Source organism: Eurytemora carolleeae, unplaced genomic scaffold (genome assembly GCF_000591075.1).
Source record: "Eurytemora carolleeae unplaced genomic scaffold, Eaff_2.0 scaffold1404, whole genome shotgun sequence".
NCBI classification, from domain to species: domain Eukaryota; kingdom Metazoa; phylum Arthropoda; class Copepoda; order Calanoida; family Temoridae; genus Eurytemora; species Eurytemora carolleeae.
The window spans coordinates 19,603-38,565 of NW_019397432.1; the positions used below are offsets into that span (position 1 = coordinate 19,603).

Here is an 18,963-nt window from a genome sequence, read left to right on the forward strand (position 1 = left end):
ATCACGGAAAACTAAGGACAATATCTTGTTGATCTTGTGAAGTGGAATCACGGAAAACTAAGGACAATATCTTGTTGATCTTGTGAAGTGAAATCACGGAAAACTAAGGACAATTTCTTGTTGATCTTGTGAAGTGAAATCACGGAAAACTGAGTTCAATAACTTGTTGGAACTATGTTTGCAAGATTTTGATGTCAAATTTGAATCTGACCGTACAGCAAACATAGGTTAACAGGGGTTTATTGTGTACATACAGTGTTTACATGTTTACAAAACAACAAGATTTATCACTGAGTTATTTTTGGCCGGGTTTAGTTTTCGGAAACAGTTTCCTCTGCTTCTGCTTCCGTTGTCCTGAAAAAAAAAACTATAAACAAGAAAAATGACAATACCGATAACTAAATCAATAAAGATAATGATAATAAATTTGTTGAAGAAAATGATAAAGATGATAATAATAATAACAATAGTGATAATAATATAAACAATGACAATAAAAATGACAATGATAATATAATGATAATGATATTAATTTCGATAATGGTATTGATAATAATATTAAAAAATGATGATAATGATCATAATAAAAATACTAATAAAAATATTAATAGAATTACATGATGTTTAAATGTTTTTCTTTTGACATTTCTGTAAACTTTATAAACAGGGTTACAAAACTTTACAAAACTATACAAATTATGCAAAATTTAGAAATTTACTAACTTTTATAATTGAAATATAATGTTTAACAATTAAAGAGCATGTTTGAAAAATCTTCAGACACAAGAAAAAAATGAATTCAATGATAATATTTTAAATTATTACGTCTATTTTCATCACTGAAATTGTTCAAAGTATCTTTTGAGAGAAGCTTATTTTTAATTAATTAAATATAAATTAGAATTTCGCCATAAGATTCTTAATTTTAATTACGGTTTTATTTTCGCAAGCATCCTTTAAAAAACAGAATTTAAAAAATTTGTAGAAATTCGTGGAATTTGATCAAATTGCATCTTTGGAACCTAACTAAACAGTCAACGATGATTTAGTGCAAACAAAATAAAATACAGTGTTAACATAAAGAAAAAAATTTAATTTCCAACATTGAAGAAAAAGTTTATAACATGACCGACGACCTAAATATATTTGAACAGTAGTTTCCGCAAGTATATTTTAGTTTTATTAAGAATTTGAAATCGACCGAAGAGATTTTATTTTAGGAATATAATATTCCTATAAATGAAGAAATAAGAATTCTAGAAGTTTTAAGTTCTAGGTTCTGAGCATTCAAAGGAATTTAGAAGAGTCAGTAATTTAACGTAATTGAAAGAAATTCTTTTCTTAGAAAAAAAACAGGGATCCATTTTGAACAGGACAAAGAGAATGTCTATGTAAACCTGTATTTATTAGAAAGCAGGGGTCAATATTTTGAAAAATACCCCCCCCCCCACCACCAAGGACACGCGAAGTTATCTAAAATTGTATTCAGAACTACCAAATCTTTGTGACATCATCCATAAAGCTCTTCGCTCATATATATATATATATATATGTTAGCTATAGCTAGCATATATATATATATATATATATGCTAGCTATAGCTCGCCAAACGGCTAAACCGAATTGGCTGACTTTTTTTAAGAAAACCCATGCGTACCGTAAGGGTAACTTAGGCTAAAAAATAGATGTATTGAATTTTGCTAGAGGTTCATAATGAAAAAGGTAAATCGGTTGGAGACTAATTTATATATATATAGCTAACATATATATATATATATAAAAAGGTAAATCGGTTGGAGACTAATTTATATATATATAGCTAACATATATATATATATATAAAAAGGTAAATCGGTTGGAGACTAATTTATATATATATAGCTAACATATATATATATATATAAAAAGGTAAATCGGTTGGAGACTAATTTAAGGGACTGTAAGCGTAATTTCAAGTGACCTTTACGCACAGAGCGAAATGCCAGATTTACAATGTTATCTTTTAAAACTTTTGAATCATAAACTAAGGTAGAGTCATAGAGCTGGGCGGCGTTCCTGGGAACGATAGTTTTTTTTCACGGGAACGAAAAGAATTATCAACAATGACGCCATCGTTTAAAAAAAGGAACACATAGAACGCGTTCTGAAAAATTTGGAACGATCTATAAATTAACTCGAAGGTTGAAGGAACGGTAATTGATTAAAAAGTACGGTCTGGTATCGATCTATCAGGAACTCATTATAAATCTGAATTTTTATCTACTATAGGTAAATATACTTTTGTCATTAGAGTTGAGACAGAGGAGTGGGATACATTTCTTCAGTACAAGTTTTCAAAGCCAGCTCATTAAAAAAATAGATCGTTAACTTAATGGTAGCAAGGAAGGTTTAGAGAAACAATCAAAATCGTTAACGTTCTTTATCGTTAACGATTGTCCATGGTTAACGAACGTTCTCGATCAAGAATTCACCTCGAACGGAACGGATCAGAACAGTCCCTTTCAAGAATGGAAATTAAGTGCACTGTCCCTGTATTACCTTATTGCTTGAAGTTTAAGCAGCTGATCGGTCAGATGATCTCCAAACGCTTGCCTTAAAAAAACAAAAACCTAGAAAACATTGATTGTATTCCACACTCCTATAGACAGACGGAATAGGTCAAATCTATGCAACATAACAGGTACAACTTTGTGACCTCGTAGCTCCTCTAGTTTACAGTCGCATAGTATCATAAATATAAGTAACTAGACAGTATACATTCTGTAAAATCGTCTCTGAAGTCTCATTCTTTATGGGAGACCCTGTATATTTTAAACGGGTCCAAACTCGGCTGATCAAAATAGATTTAGGATATGGTAATAATCTGACAAATTTAAATAATAATATTCCGAGGACTGGAATATATTAAAACTATTATGTGACATTTGTTTATTTAAAAACCTGATTTAGAGTTAGCAAATAAACACTTTTTTCTCATAATATTTTTAACCTAGTTCTTAGAAATTTTATTTATTGAGCATTAAGAGTATTTTTTTCTGCTAGCTTATTAGTTAGTTCAATTGGAGTCGATAGAAGAAAAATATTAAAAAACCTGCTTTTGTTTGTGCATACGTTTCTTATATTTAAAGTTGTTTTAAAGGGAGTGTCCATGGTTAGACAATTTAGGGTGCCCCATTTTGCAACAAAATATAGAAATATTGTCTCACAATTAACTCTCAGGCTAATATTGTTCTCTATGGTGTCAGTTTTCACATTGGGAAGTGGTCGTATATGGCCCGTATAGATCGCAAAAAAGTATATATAGCTAAAAAAATATTTCTTGAATTTATCATGTCATATATCATTTCCTTCGTAATTGTCTAAATAGATTAATTCCATAGAGAATTTTCTATAAGACTAGATTGTCCATATTGAAGGGATGGATTTGAGAATCGGGTTTAAAAAAAATATTCAATGATGACCACGAAAATGTAGTAAACAAATTAGTTGTTTATGAACAGGTTGAGAAAAGAAAAAAATTAACTCTTATCATCAAACAAAAAAAATCTTATTCAGTTATTGGTTTCTGTAATGTCTCTTTGTTCACAAACATTTTCTGTAGGTTTCTTGGAATTTTTATTGAAAAGACGACATTTGAAGAATTTTAAGAAATCTGCGAACAATAATTGATTCTAACATTTATTTATTTCAAATCTTTACTGAGAAGTATGTTCCTAAAAACTTAATTAGTTGACTGTAGAAATTATGTTAAATTCTTATTCGTAGTTATCAAATAAAATTTAAAACCCGTTTCTTTTAATCATACCCCCAAAATGGAAAATCGATGGGAGTTTTAGGACAATCAATGGGAATTTTAAAGATTGGATTTGCGCTCTTGGTGAACATATATGCACCGTTAAAACGTCTGATAAGTAAAAAGTCTCAATTTAATCCTAAACAATTTGTCTACAATAATGTATTCTCAGTTCAACTACCATGTCTAGCCAGACACTCCCTTAGATGAAAAAAATGTATCTTTCTGAACTTAATTGACATTGGACATCTATGAATTTTTAAAAACTTGAGTTATGTATCAGACATAACAAAAATTTAGGTCTTAACTTCTTAAAATCATACTTCGATTTAAACTTTATTTTAGCTAGACATCTGATAATTGGATATAAAAGGAAATGAGTTTTAGCCACAAACTCTTAACTGTTTCCCTCTTATATCTTAGCAACCCGATGTCGTAGACCTTTGATATTTCAAACTATGAATTATATTAGACCAAATAGTTTAAGTTTGAAATAACATAGGTTTACACCATCTGGTTTCAAAGATATAGGGATTAGAAAATTTAAGTTTGTGGCAAAAACTCAATTCCTTTATCTGTTTTAATAATAATTATAATCAGATTTTTTTGTTAAGTAAAAATAGATTTATATCTAATAAATCCTAATAATTAAATGTTTCGAAAAATATAATTTTTTAAAACTTCGAACCTGTATGCAGGACTGATGGTGTCTAGAAGAGAGTATGGAGTTTCATAGATAATTTCTTCTGTTAAATTGTTGGTATCGTGTCCGGATCCAACTACCTAGAAAACGATAAACTTATGAGGAAAAAAATGTTGTGATGAAAACTGCGGCCTTAGACAAGAATACATCAAGATTATCTCGTTTGAGAATTCCATTATTACATTTTTATCCTCATAAGATTAATATTATATCATATTTGTGTGGTTCCATGAGCAAATAATACCCAAGAAATTATATTTTTTTCAATTCGTGTGAAATACGACTATATCAAGTTGAAACAATTGACATCATGAAGGGTTGCAAATAAGTTTTTATATTTCAGCTATGCTCTTGTCCTGACTATTACTTTTTTATTTTTCTAATGTTTAATGGTAAAAAATTGGTTCTTTTTTTGTAAATAATGCATGTGGTGTGATTGTTTCCTTAGTTAGTTTGTTTGTTTACTAATTTAAAATGAATATGATTGTTTTTTTTTTAAGTTGACGCTATATTTAGATTTAGCATGTTGAATGTCAAAATGTTAAAAGCCCTTCTTTAAGTAAAAATTGGTTCTTTATTTGCATGTGGTGTGATTGTTTCCTTAGTTTGTTTACTAATTTAAAATGAATATGATTTTTTTTTTAAGTTTATGCTATATTTAGATTTAGTATGTTGAATGTGCCCTGAGTTTTTTTAGATGGAGAGAAAATCGAAAATAGTAGTGGGTTGTCTTCACCTACTGAACAAAAGCGTGAAATCATTTAAAGAAGATATCATTTGCTGGATATTAATCTTCCAAAAAGAAGAGAGAAAAGCAAGTTATCTAGCATTAGCAAGAGCTAGTTCAAGAAATGAAATGATGAAGATCTTTTTCTTTTATTCATGAATCAAGATTCATAAGTTTGTTTTCATTGCTATGGAGAGCTAAGACCCCACATAAAGTTTGTGACACTAATATTTCAATGTCTTGTTTTCATAACCTTACAGTCAATGTTTTTGATTGTGGTACCACTTCAACTCGAACTGTGATAAATATGGTAACTGCTGAGGCACTTCAAAACCAGTTTTAGCTGTAGGGTGGGGGGCAAATCGACCCCCATTAACTCCTAATTCTGTCTATTTTGTCCAAATATTTTAACTGAATGTGGAATTTTGGAAAAGCTCTTTTTGGTCTGCATCCAGTTATAAAGTGAAAAAGCAGTTTATTGAAATTGTGAAAAACATAATAACCTTTCCATTTTGGAAAAGCTCAGACCGTTTCTATTACAAATATGCAGAGATTTGCAAAATCTTACAAAACTTGGTTTGCAATAAAAAAAACTATTTCTTTATTAAAGTAGGCAGTCGGACAGTTTGATGAAAATGCTTAAAGCATTGTCCATAATTTTTTAAGGGAAGGTCAGAAAATTTTAACGTCCTCTCAATCATTCTTCATGAGTTATGTTAATTTTAAACAGGGTGAGTGGGAAGGGGGGGGTCCCCCTTCCACTTTTCTGTCAGGACTAAGCTAGGTAAAGATTTGAATGGAAATTTCTGAATTAAGGTATATCAGTACTTCTAAAAATGAAAAGGTAAGTGAGCATGAAAAGGTAAGTTTGCATGTTTTAATATATAAGTAAGTGAGCATGATGTTTTTAAATATAAAAAAGGTAAGTTTGCATGTTTTAATATAGAAAAGGTAAGTGAGCATGTTGTTTTTAAATATAAAAAAGGTAAGTGAGCATGATGTTTTTAAATATAAAAAAGGTAAGTTTGCATGATGTTTTTAAATATAAAAAAGGTAAGTTTGCATGATGTTTTTAAATATAAAAAAAGTAAGTTTGCACGTTTTAATATAAAAAAGGTAAGTGAGCATGATGTTTTTAAATAAAAAAGGTAACTTTGCATGTTTTAATACAGAAAAGGTAAGTTTGCATGATGTTTTTAAATATAAAAAAGGTAAGTTTGCATGATGTTTTTAAATATAAAAAAGGTAAGTTTGCATGTTCTAAAAGAAAAGAAAAAGATGAATTGTTCGTAGAAAATAATTAAGTTAATATCAGTATTAATCTATGTTGAAAAGATTAATATAAGGAGCGTGTAAGAATGAATATTCTTTAACTAGTATAATAATTTCTATTCTTTAATGCTTGGGAATATACATTCTTACACGCTCTGACCGTGTAATAATTTCCATCTTACACAATCTGAGCATTAACGAATAAAAATTCTACACTCCCAGTGAAAGAATAAGCATTTTTAAACAATAGGAAGCCAACAATATTGGAAAATTTTTATCCTGAACCGTGTTATAATGGAACCGACTATGGAACCGAACAGATATGATATAATACATAATCTGAGCTGAAACTTTAAGAATTGAAACCTTCAAACTCGATCGCTTAATCTAAATATCCAATGTGGACACATTTAATTTCAATCTTAATCCGCTCTTTTACTTTCTTTCACTTTCGCTGCCCGTTTCCGACCGATAAGAGTTTACTTATTAGATGGCGCGCAAAATTTCAAATTCCTCGGTTTCTCTGATTGGCTGTTCTGGATTCTCCAAACCCCACTGGATTGGTTGAGTTATATATATACTTTAGTTGACACAAACTTAAGATTAAATTAATCTTGAGATTAATAAGATCAAGCGCGTTGATCTCGATATACACAATTCTAAAGTTTTCAGCTCTGAGTCCAAAACTATAGAACGAAAAATTACAACTTAAATGTTAAGTTTCAGCTTAAATGCCGCTCCTGGCTTAATCAACCCATATATTTAACCCATTTTTATGATGTAATATATGAGGATAAGATAAAATTTGATTTAACCCTGAATTCATTATTTTACGGAAATTTTCAGCTATAATTTATAACGAACAAGCTTAGATATTTAGACATTTGAAGATGTTGGTGTATTCAACTAAATATATAATGGCAAAAATGACATAGTGTTAAAACCTAGAGTGTTGTACTCTGATGTTAAAGGTACTGTAAGCGTAAGTTCAAGTAATCCTCCATGCAAAGATGGCAATGTCCGATTTACAACGATACCCTTGAAACATTTATCTGATCAATACTGCGGAATATATTGTCTGTTTTCTGGGGGATTAAATTGTTTAATTCTAATAATGTTTTTCAACAGTAGAAATGCGCAAGTCACTTTTGTATAGAAAAAACGATTGAAGTTTATCAGTTTTTAAAAATAATAACATTGATACTTGATCAGACATAGCTTTTAAGGGTATCATTGTGAACCACACATTGGTCCTATTTGCACTTGAAATTACACTAACATATATTCCAGTAATTTATTCAAGTTGTTAAAACAATTACTAAGAATTAAAGAATGCTAACCTTGAACCCCTGCTGTGTGAGTTCTATCGTGTACTCTGTAGTTTCTCTAAATAGAAGAAGGATTAATCTAATTAGTTTAACTTTATCAAGTTCTCTGATTAAATACACCTTGGTAAATTAGTTTTCTAAAAACAGGTTAAATTCTGAATCATAAAGCATATTACAGACAATAAAATGCAATAGAAAAACAGTTTTGTCGAACCTTTTAAAGGTTTTTGAACTTATAAAAGGTACAACAAAAATCTGTGAAACATTTCAAACCTGTATTCTGAAAAAGTTTGTTTTTGTAAAACTGTGCGGTGCGGTATGCAAAACCCAAAGGGAAATTATATAAATTAACCACAATAATCAACGTTTTTGTATATCTTTTATTAGTGTTGAAAGTCGGCGTAGGGTAAGATAAATAAATGTTTAGAAAAAAAAAACAATTTTGAAGTTGTTTAAGCCTCTCAGATATTTGTGGAACTTTTTAAAGGTAAAAAATTCTTAGTTTTTCAAAAATGAATTTTGTTATTGCCCGTCAGTAATCACAGACCAATCTTTTTTTTTTATTTAAATTTAATTTAAATTTGACATTTTTAAAGTGATAACTTCTAAGTTGCATAATGTCCCGAATGTCCTAACTGTAGCGCCCAGCCCTGACCTGGCTGAACAATCAGCCAAAATTCAAGATGGTGGGGAAGTAATTTTTAAAGCTAGGTAAGGGAGGGGGGGGAGGGAGGGAACCACAACATGAAAGCTTTAGAACCTTTATATTAATTACTTTTTCACCCCGAAATTTAATTTTTTTTTTATCCTGTATTTGGCATTAAAACCTCAGAGCCTCTTGCATATTTAGGACCAGTTATATGATGTTTAAGTAGAGGGGATTTTCAAAAAAATAAACACCCCTCTGTATTTGTAAACTAACCTGGTTGTAAGATTGATGAAAATGTTACTTCTAGAACTCGCTAGAACATTTGATACGCAAACAAACTAAAAAAAATTATAATTTAAACAAAAATAGTGAACTTTTATGATTAAAAGTGATGGCTGATTTCTGCGATTTCCAAAATGACAAAATACAGCTAGTTCCTTGGTCCAATTTAGAATATAGATTTTGTGCTAAAACTAGAGGGGATAGATATCTAATTTTTAATTAAAACCAAAATGGCTGATTTATAAGCTATACCAAGATAACTGATTTCTAAGTTAAACCAAGATGCCTGATTTCTAAAATAAACCAAGATGCCTGATTTCTAAAATAAACCAAGATGCCTGATTTCTAAGTTAAACCAATATGACTGATTTCTAAGCTAAACTAAGATCCTGATTTCTAAGCTAAACCAATGTGGCTGATTTCTAAACTTAACCAAGATGGTAGATTTCTAAGTTAAACCAATATGGCTGATTTATAAAATAAATCAAGATGGCTGATTTCTAAGCTAAACCAAGATGGCTGATTTCTAAACTAAACCAAGATGGCTGATTTCTAAGCTAAACCAAGATGGCTGATTTCTAAGCTAAACCAAGATCCTGATTTCTAAGCTAAACCAATGTGGCTGATTTCTAAGCTAAACCAAGATGCCTGATTTCTAAACTAAACCAAGATGCCTGATTTCTAAGTTAAACCAAGATGCCTGATTTCTAAAATAAACCAAGATGCCTGATTTCTAAGTTAAACCAACATGACTGATTTCTAAGCTAAACCAAGATCCTGATTTCTAAGCTAAACCAATGTGGCTGATTTCTAAGCTAAACCAAGATGCCTGATTTCTAAACTTAACCAAGATGGTAGATTTCTAACTTAAACCAATATGGCTGATTTATAAAATAAATCAAGATGGCTGATTTCTAAGCTAAATCAAGATGGCTGATTTCTAAACTAAACCAAGATGGCTGATTTCTAAGCTAAACCAAGATGGCTGATTTTTAAGTTAAACCAAGATGGCTGATTTCTAAGCTAAACCAAGATGGCTGATTTTTCAGTTAAACCAAGATGGCTGATTTCTAAGCTAAACCAAGATGGCTGATTTCTAAACTAAACCAAGATGGCTGATTTCTAAACTAAACCAAGATGGCTGATTTCTAAGCGAAACCAATATGGCTGATTTATAAAATAAATCAAGATAAAGCATATAAAACAAGGTGACTGATTGCTAGTTTAACTAAAACTCCTGATTTCCGAGCTAAAACAAGGTGGCTAATAGCTGTCTTAACAAAAAAAGATGACTTTTGTGTTAAAGGATCAGTGATTTCATTTTTTAAACACAGTATGGCACGTATTTCTGTGCTAAAAAAATATGGTTGATTTCTGTGCATGAATGTACGGTATCGCACCTGTACATATTTCTCATTTACCATATCTCACCTGTACATATTTCTCCTGTACCGTATCTCAGCTGTACATATTTCTCTATGTCCCGTATTTTACCTATACAAATGTCTCATGAACCGTATCTTACCTGTACATATTTCTCTATGTCCCGTATCTCACCTGTACATATTTCTCAATGTACCGTATCTCACCTGTACATATTTCTTTATGTACCGTATCTCACCTGTACATATTTCTTTATTTACCGTATCTCACCTGTACATATTTCTTATTTACCATATCTCACCTGTACATATTTCTCCTGTACCGTATCTCAGCTGTACATATTTCTCTATGTCCGGTATTTTACCTATACAAATGTCTCATGAACCGTATCTTACCTGTACATATTTCTCTATGTCCCGTATCTCACATGTACATATTTCTCAATGTACCGTATCTCACCTGTACATATTTCTTTATTTACCGTATCTCACCTGTACATATTTCTTAATTACCATATCTCAGCTGTACATATTTCTCCTGTACCGTATCTCAGCTGTACATATTTCTCTATGTCCCGTATTTTACCTATACAAATGTCTCATGAACCGTATCTCACCCGTACATATTTCTCTATGTCCCGTATCTCAGCTGAACATATTTATCTATGTACCGTATCTCACCTGAACATATTTCTCTATGTACCGTATCTCACCTGAATATATTTATCTATGTCCCGTATCTCACCTGAACATATTTCTCTATGTACCGTATCTCACCTGCAAATATTTCTCTATGTCCCGTATCTCACCTGAGCTGGGAACTTTTAAATGGGATAGCCTTAATCCAGATCGATTAATTAATCTGGAGATTAATAACAAGAGGAGAACAAGCTATATTAAATCTTGAGATTAAGAAAAAGAGGAGATCAAGCATTGATTTCTACATCCACCATTCTAAAGTTTCAGCTCTTTACATATTTCTCTATGTCCCGTATCTCACCTGATATTTCTCTATGGCCTGTATCTCACCTGTACATATATCTCTATGTTCCATATCTCACTTGAACATATTTCTCTATGTTCCATATCTCACCTGTACATATTTCTCTATGTCCCTGATAACTCCCTTGGCTTCTTCGATCCAACCCTCTTCGTCCAAAAATGTTTCTTCACAATCCTAAAAAAAAAATAGCAAAATTTTAAGAAAAAGTCCGAGGAACATCACAGTACACTGCACAAGGTAGACTGTACAAAGTCCACAGAATGTATAGATTACATTTATCCTAAAACTTATAAAACGGAACATGATAATAGTCACATCTTTATCGGGATAATCCACCAGATAATTTTTATCAATTTCATTATGTTTCACTGTACTAAGAAATAACAAATAATATGCAGCATACAGCCTGGCTACTAAACCTACTAGAAGGACAGAATTACCAGTAAGCAGTACACTGGACTACAATGTACAGAATTGGTCTATTTTATCTAAACTGTGAAACCCAAATAATGGAGGAAACTGAATTCTAAATATTTGCTGTGATGCATTGCAGAGGACTGATATATTTACAAAATACCCAGGGGACTTGGATAATCTATTTCTAGATTCAATTACTTTATACACCCCCCTCCAGAATAATTTACCAAGTGCTTACTAATGGATTCAATTGGATATCGATATTACAAATTAGAAATATCAATGTCAAAATTTATTTCTACCTCATATATTTCACATCAGTAAAAGTTTAAATCCATTAGATATATTCTATTTACACTTACACACTCACTATGCACACTCTCTCTACACATTCTCTGCACACACCCTGCACACTCTCTGCACACTCTCTGCAGAATCTCTGCACATCTGCACACTCTCTGCACACTCTCTGCACTCTCTCTGCACACTCTCTGCACACTCTCTGCACACTCTCTGCACATCTGCACATTCTCTGCACACTCTCTGTACACTCTCTGTACATTCTTTGCACACTCTCTGCACACTCTCTGCACACTCTCTGCACATTCTCTGCACACTCTCCGTACACTATCTGCACATTCTCTGTACATTGACTGCACACTCTTCTTCTTTGCATTCACTGCATATTCAATAAGCTGAATCTAAACAAAATTCCAAAACTCCAAATTCCTTTAAATAACTACCCAGCGCAAGATGGATTTTAACAAGTCAAATGTGACATATAAAATACACCTAAGTGGTTACTATGCACTCACTTAATGCATATCTTAAGGAATGTAAGAACGTGCTTTCTACCAATCCAGTTTCTAATATATAAACAGTAAACACTACACAAACATTTGAAAGATATATTCTTATCAAATTTAATTATGGACTTCAGGATTTTTTTTTTAATATTATTAAACCTTTTTGAATCTCTTATAAAATAATCTAGGAATTCAACAGTTTTATCCACTTAACACTGCTAACCAAGATGTGCACGACCTCACCTCTAGCAGTATTTAGCCAAGTACTCCATTTAAACACTTTAGTTAGAAACAAGACAGTGTAAAAATGTATATGCATAGGGCTACAAAAAGTATTAGTGACGAGGTGCTCCTCCATGCTTTGCAGACGGTACTCCATTTGTATAAGAAACATTCAGAATAGGTTATTGTATACGCGGTAATTGTACATCAGACAAATATTTCTTGTATAAATGAAGTACCTTCTGCAAAGTATGTATAATCATATGGTAGAGCGGTCCACGTCAGTTATATCTCCCTTTTATTTCATACTCCTTGGGTAAAACCAAAGCACAAGCCATTGCGACGATTTAAAGTCAAGACTGTCTAAAAATTTGATGAAAAACTTTCAAAGTTGTCTTGATTTGATTGTTGGTCTGTTCATAACACAGTGATGTTCTAAATAAGCCGGAATAATATGAATTGATTGATATCTTCCAAGTCGTCTTTAACCTTAACATAAGACACTCGATTTTAGCAATATTTTTTAATGAAACAATAATTACAAAATAGCCATAATCCTGCCTTTTCCAAAATGTAGTCATTTTTTTGCATTTGGTTTAAAATTCAATTTATTAAATAAAATCAATCATATCTCTGGTAATTATTAAAGCAAAAAAATTGCAGAGCAGACCACAATTTGGAAACGTCATGACTAGGGCTATTATTTGATTTTTGTCTCATAAAAAATGGCTATAACAGGTTACCTATATTGATTGCCGCAAACTATTTCTAAGGGGTCCAAGACGACTTTGAAGTTATCAATCAATTCATATTATTCCGGCTTATTTAGAACACCACTGTATGTAACTTCGTAAGATGTTTAGGTTCATATTCTAAATAACATATTTTGTTAAGTCTAGCTTTGAGAGTCATCCTGCATTCCTTTTCAAGGATTTGTGTCACGAGTTATAAAGAGATAGATTGAGAGATAGAAAGACAGAATAGGTGGTAAAATAGACAAATAAGATCAAGAAGATAGTTAGAAAAGTAGATCATAAGATAATTATGTATAATAATACATAGTTTAGATAAATAGATTTATTATTAGTAAATAAATAATTGAAAAGGTAAATAGATAAAAAAAAATTTAATAAAAACTTACTAAACAAATTAGAAATGATAATATAATGATAACAAGTATAAAATTGCATGATTCTATAAAACAAATAGAAAAATTCAGATGGCACTTCAGAGAAAGAATAAGTCTTAAGTTACCTATAATTGTTTATTTTAAGCTACTTTAGAGGTTTTTATTTTAATCTATGCCTCATTGTCTTTGATGGTTGATAGAAAATTTCGACTGTGTTTGATAAGTTAGATTTGGACATATGTTGGGCTATGTTGGAAAATATTATATCTATAATATCAAATTTTACCATTGTAACTATTGTAACTTCCTTAACTATTGTAACCATTGCATCTGTTGTGAATATTGTAACTTGTATAACTATTGTAACTTTTGTAACTTATTTAACTTTTAGTAATTATTGTAATTATTGTAGCTACTGTAACTATTGTAATTATTGTAACTTTTGTAATTATTGTAACTATTGTACCTATTTTAACTATTGTAATTATTTTAACTATTCTAACCATTGTAACTTTTGTAACTATTGATTCATTGCAATATTAATAAAAATATTAATTGATTGGAAAATTGATTTATCGAAATAATAATAGATTGAAATATTGATTGATTGATTGATGATTATCTGAAAGCTGGATTTAATTTCTACAGCTGGGGTTGTTGGTAAATATTGATTGATTGATTGATTAATTACCTGAAAGCTGGATTTGATTTCTACAGCTGGGGTTGTCGGTAAGCTATTATAGTTGTAGTTGTTGGCAGATAATCCATCACAGTTCTCCATTCTCTAGCATCTCTAAACAAAAACAGGTTTCAAAACTGAAGAAAAAAACATGCTGAAGTACCCCCTTCTTCCATCATGATACCATGAGTATGCAAAGCCATGGAGAATTTTTTTTTTGAAAAAAAAATCTCTTTTTTTTAGCTTATGTTGCCCCTAGGTAACTATGGGTTTCCTCAAAAATTTTTAGCCAGATTGGTCCAGGGGTTAGGCCAGCTTATTATATATATATATGAGCAAAGAGCTTTATAATACAGATATTTAAATGTCAATCGATGTAATAAATAATATTTTCGATTGTTTTCTTGTTTAACTTGGAAAAACTGGTTTTTGTCAACTTTAAATTCATCTCTGGTGGTTATTTGAGTTGTCAACGTTTTCTTTCTTAATACATTTAATCAATAATCAATGTGATATGGACAGGTGTTTTATGTGACACATCTTATTCCGCTCATTTTCTTAAGTTCCAGTTTTGAATAACTTTTCAAGCATTTTTTGCACTATCCGAATATTTTTTCATAATTCTCAATAAAAGTCAAAACTTGTTCTGGCAATTTAATATATTTGAACATTTTATTTCGACTTTAAATTATCTGAACCATACTACTACTTAATATTTTAAAAAAAATATTTCATGGGTTAATAGTATATTTAATTTGTTTAATAAAAAGAAAGAATAAATGAATTAAAATTTAATGTGAATTTTGTATTAGACGGTTCGACGAATTTGAGAATTATCTGGAGGCCGGATATGGTTGTAAAAGAAAGGACAACATTATATAATTCTAAATTTTAAGTTTGCTAGGCTTATAGAGCGCTTCGCGCCCATCTTCTATTTCAAATTTTAACTGTGGCTTTATCTGTGAGCATCTTCTCTTTGTAAAGTATAAAACAAAAGCAAAAAAAGTTTGCGGATTTCATATTTTTTGTTCGCACATTTTCAAAATTTTACGAAAATATAAAAACTTTTAACACAAATTTTTAAAATTTAGATCATTCATAAACTCTTTAAAATTGATCTTTTAAATCTTAGTTTCTCTTTTTGCTACAGAAACACTGAAGTAAATTGTCGGAATTAAACACTATAAGGGTTCCGTTGTGAATTAGACGTGGCCAAGTTTAAATGAAAAATCAGTTAAAAACCTGTTCAACTTAATTTTTTCAAGCTTTTCGCATTTACCTTCTATTTAACTTATTCAAAAAAAAACCCAAGCTATTTTCAGTTTGTAGAAAATATAATTCCCTGAATATTAATAAGTTTATGTGATTATGTGATTATGTGAGATGAGATCTGAAAGAAGCCCCATCTTGGGCAACCCAGACCGCCTACAGGATTATCCGACCCCTTCCGGTAAGAAAAATCCTGAACCAACCCGGCCACCTACTACGAGGAGGAGTACAACCTGGAGGAAAGGCGTGATCAAAGTCACGATGCGTACCCTGCAACAGCCTATCACTAGCTACACCCGATTTTACCTGGTCAAAGCTGTGCGATTGCTAACCTCCACTCTTCAAGGACTGTCAAGGTCCAATCTCCTCTTAGCATCATTGTTTCAACGTTCGCACCATCCCCCCCCAGGAATTCTATCATGATAGCATGTTCTGTCATCAAAGGAAGCCGGACCTTCAGAAAAACATCAATTCCTGTTGCCCGCCTTGCATGTCCTGAACCTGGACAATCAAGAATGACATGCAGCTCATTCAGCAGTACTCTGATACCAATTGCTGAGCACCATGGACATTCCTTGTACGTAAGGCCCAGGTGATTGGGACGTCGATTTCCCAGACCTGCATCACCTGCTCTTACCTGGTTCAGAACTGCGCACTGCTTTGAGTCATTTATGTGAACCTGCAGTTTGAACCATTCTTTTGGCTCAGTCAGCCATCGCAACGATGAATGGTCCGATTTCGCCTGTCTGAGCTGTGAAACATGGTGCTCTCTCATCCGTCTCTTAAGCATTCTCTTCGATATGTTGACTAGATTATCTATTCCAGCCTCTTCTAGGATGGCTTGCACTCTTTTAGTCCAAGGGTCTGTCAGATCCGCTAGAGTGGCATCTACTACTGCCTTGATAATCGGATCCTTCTTCCCTGCTGTGAGAGAGTGAGCAAAGAGCACGGATTTTGTATCCAAGCGCTGTTGGATTGGCTGCAAACCTGCCTCCATCCACCCCATTACCTGGGAAGACGACTGGGGAAGCTGCAGAATGAACGANGTGAATGTACAAGGACCAAACTAAATCAATGATTGAGGTGAATGTACAAGGACCAAACTAAATCAATGATCGAGGTGAATGTACAAGGACCAAACTAAATCAATGATCGAGTTGAATCATGAAGCTTTGACCAAACTGAAACCATGACCAAAATAAATCAATGGCCAAACTGCACAAATGACCAAAATAAAACAGTGACCAAAATGAATCAATGACCAAACTGCACCAATGACCAAAATAAAACAATGACCAAAATAAAACAATGACCAAAATTAAACAATGACCAAAATAAAACAATGACCAAAATGAAACAATGAACAAAATGAAACAATCACCAAAATGAAACAATCACCAAATAAGAAACAATGACTAAAATTTAACAATGACCTAAATAAAAAATGACAAAATGCAACAATGACCAAAAAGCAACCATGTGCATGACCAAAAAGAAACAATGCCCAAAATGAAACAATGACCAAAGTGCAACAATGACCAAAAAGCAATCATGTGCATGACCAAAAAGAAACAATGACCAAAATGTAACAATGACCAAAATAAAAGAATGACAAAAATTAAAGAATGACCAAAATACAACAAAAACCAAAATGAAACAATGACCAAAAAAACAATGACCGAAATGACGCAATGACCAAAATAAAACAATGACCGAAATGAAGCAATGACAGGGATAACCAATGGATAAAAGAAATCAAACACTGGAATGAAACAATGATTGAAATAAAACAATGATTAAAATAAAACGATGATTAAAATAAAACAATATTGAAATAAAACAATTATGAAATAAAACAATGATTGAAATAAAACAATGATTGAAATAAAACAACGATTGAAATAAAACAACGATTGAAATATAACAATGATCGAAATAAACAATGATTTAAATAAACCAATGACCCCCCAAAAAAAACAATGACCAAATTGAAACATTAATTGAAACATTAAAAGAAACCGATGACCGGAAAGAAACAATGATTTAAAAAAACAATCACCAAACTAAAAAATGAAATTAAGGTTCAATTATCAAAAAAAAAAAGATTATTTTTATTTACATCCCTCGTAAATTATCGCTTAGATATATTTCTGTGTGTTTAATAGAACATTAGCAAGACCCTAGGTTATATCATTAATTAATTATATATTATTTATTAATTTTGTGAGATTATCACGTATCTTACAAACATAATGTCAATATTGAGAAAAAATATTTGTATTGCAGTCAAGAAGCAACATTATCTTTATCAAATTTAAATAACAAGGGAAAAGGTAGGGGGCAGGATAATGTAATAAAAAGGGAAGAGTAAGGGAAGGGTATTGGCAGGATAATGTAATAATAAGGTAAGGGAAGGGTAAGGAAAGGGTAGGTGAAGGGTAAGGGAATAACACCAACATAATCTGTAAGATCTAGAAAAAAATACAAAGAAGTTAAAAGATAATAGAAAATGTAGTATATTAATCTTTGAACTGACTGTTTTTTACACGAACTCACTTTTTTAATATAACACAGTTAACTTTTGAAAAGTCCCATTGAATGGTAGAATCTAAACTGTTCTTTACAGCAACAGTAATAAACTGCTTTCTAATTCGTAGTAATATTTATACAGGGATACACAGTACACAGAGCTAGTACATGAGTAGCAAACAAGGAAAATCGAGAAGAAATCAAATTTTATAATTCGGATTTTAATTTCATACTTTAAAACATTTAATTTTCAAACAGGAGGTTTGATATTTTAATAAAATAAAATGACATATTCGGTTGAGATGGTATAGTAAAGGGATTGGTTAGTTTTAAAAGTTGTAAAAAAATATTTAATCAGATTGTACTGTTAAAAATAGACTTTCCCAGATTCTTTAAAACACAAAAGCCCCAAACCCNAATCCCCAGATTTGAAATATCCTGGAATTTTGCCATATTCAAATATATTTTCAATATACAGATAAATAATTAAATACTAAATTTTTCATGTGTGCGTATAGTTAGATGAACTCTGTAGGTACAACAATTTTTGTCAAATTTTCCTCCTAAAGCAAGTCCTACCAGTAAGGCCCACTATACCTTTCCGCGGCGCTTGGCCCATAAATTCTTTTAACCTAACTTTATAAAAATTATTCTATATTTATAAAATGAAACGATACGTTCTAAACTTGCATTTAAAGAGCTTTTTGTCAATGAAAATTGACTAAGATATTATATATAATTATATAACTATAAAATTATATATATATAGAGAG

The 18,963-nt window shown here is 31.2% G+C and overlaps 2 protein-coding genes across 3 annotated transcripts in view; both read right to left on the reverse strand.

Annotated features, from left to right (window-relative positions):
• Positions 1–71: 71 nt before the first annotated feature.
• The window catches only part of LOC111714258 (GSK3-beta interaction protein), a 19,478-nt gene continuing 586 nt past the window's right edge, over positions 72–18,963 (reverse strand). The window contains exons 1-8 of one of the 2 annotated variants that reach the window (XM_023489325.1): positions 18,218–18,284; positions 14,405–14,506; positions 11,230–11,313; positions 8,746–8,810; positions 7,836–7,881; positions 4,482–4,576; positions 2,539–2,592; positions 72–354 (exon numbers count right to left, since the gene is read on the reverse strand). In XM_023489325.1, coding sequence (XP_023345093.1) covers positions 312–354; positions 2,539–2,592; positions 4,482–4,576; positions 7,836–7,881; positions 8,746–8,810; positions 11,230–11,313; positions 14,405–14,494 — 477 coding nt within the window. In that variant the 5' untranslated portion in view covers positions 14,495–14,506; positions 18,218–18,284 and the 3' untranslated portion in view covers positions 72–311. Of the gene's footprint in view, positions 355–2,538; positions 2,593–4,481; positions 4,577–7,835; positions 7,882–8,745; positions 8,811–11,229; positions 11,314–14,404; positions 14,507–18,217; positions 18,285–18,963 lie in introns of those variants that run through there. The other variant, XM_023489324.1, reaches the window with a different exon arrangement.
• LOC111714257 (uncharacterized) lies at positions 15,669–16,706 on the reverse strand (the record flags this gene model as incomplete). The annotated part of the gene is given in 1 exon segment (XM_023489323.1): positions 15,669–16,706. A coding segment is annotated over 1 exon segment (735 nt), but the record flags the coding sequence as incomplete, so codon positions are not given.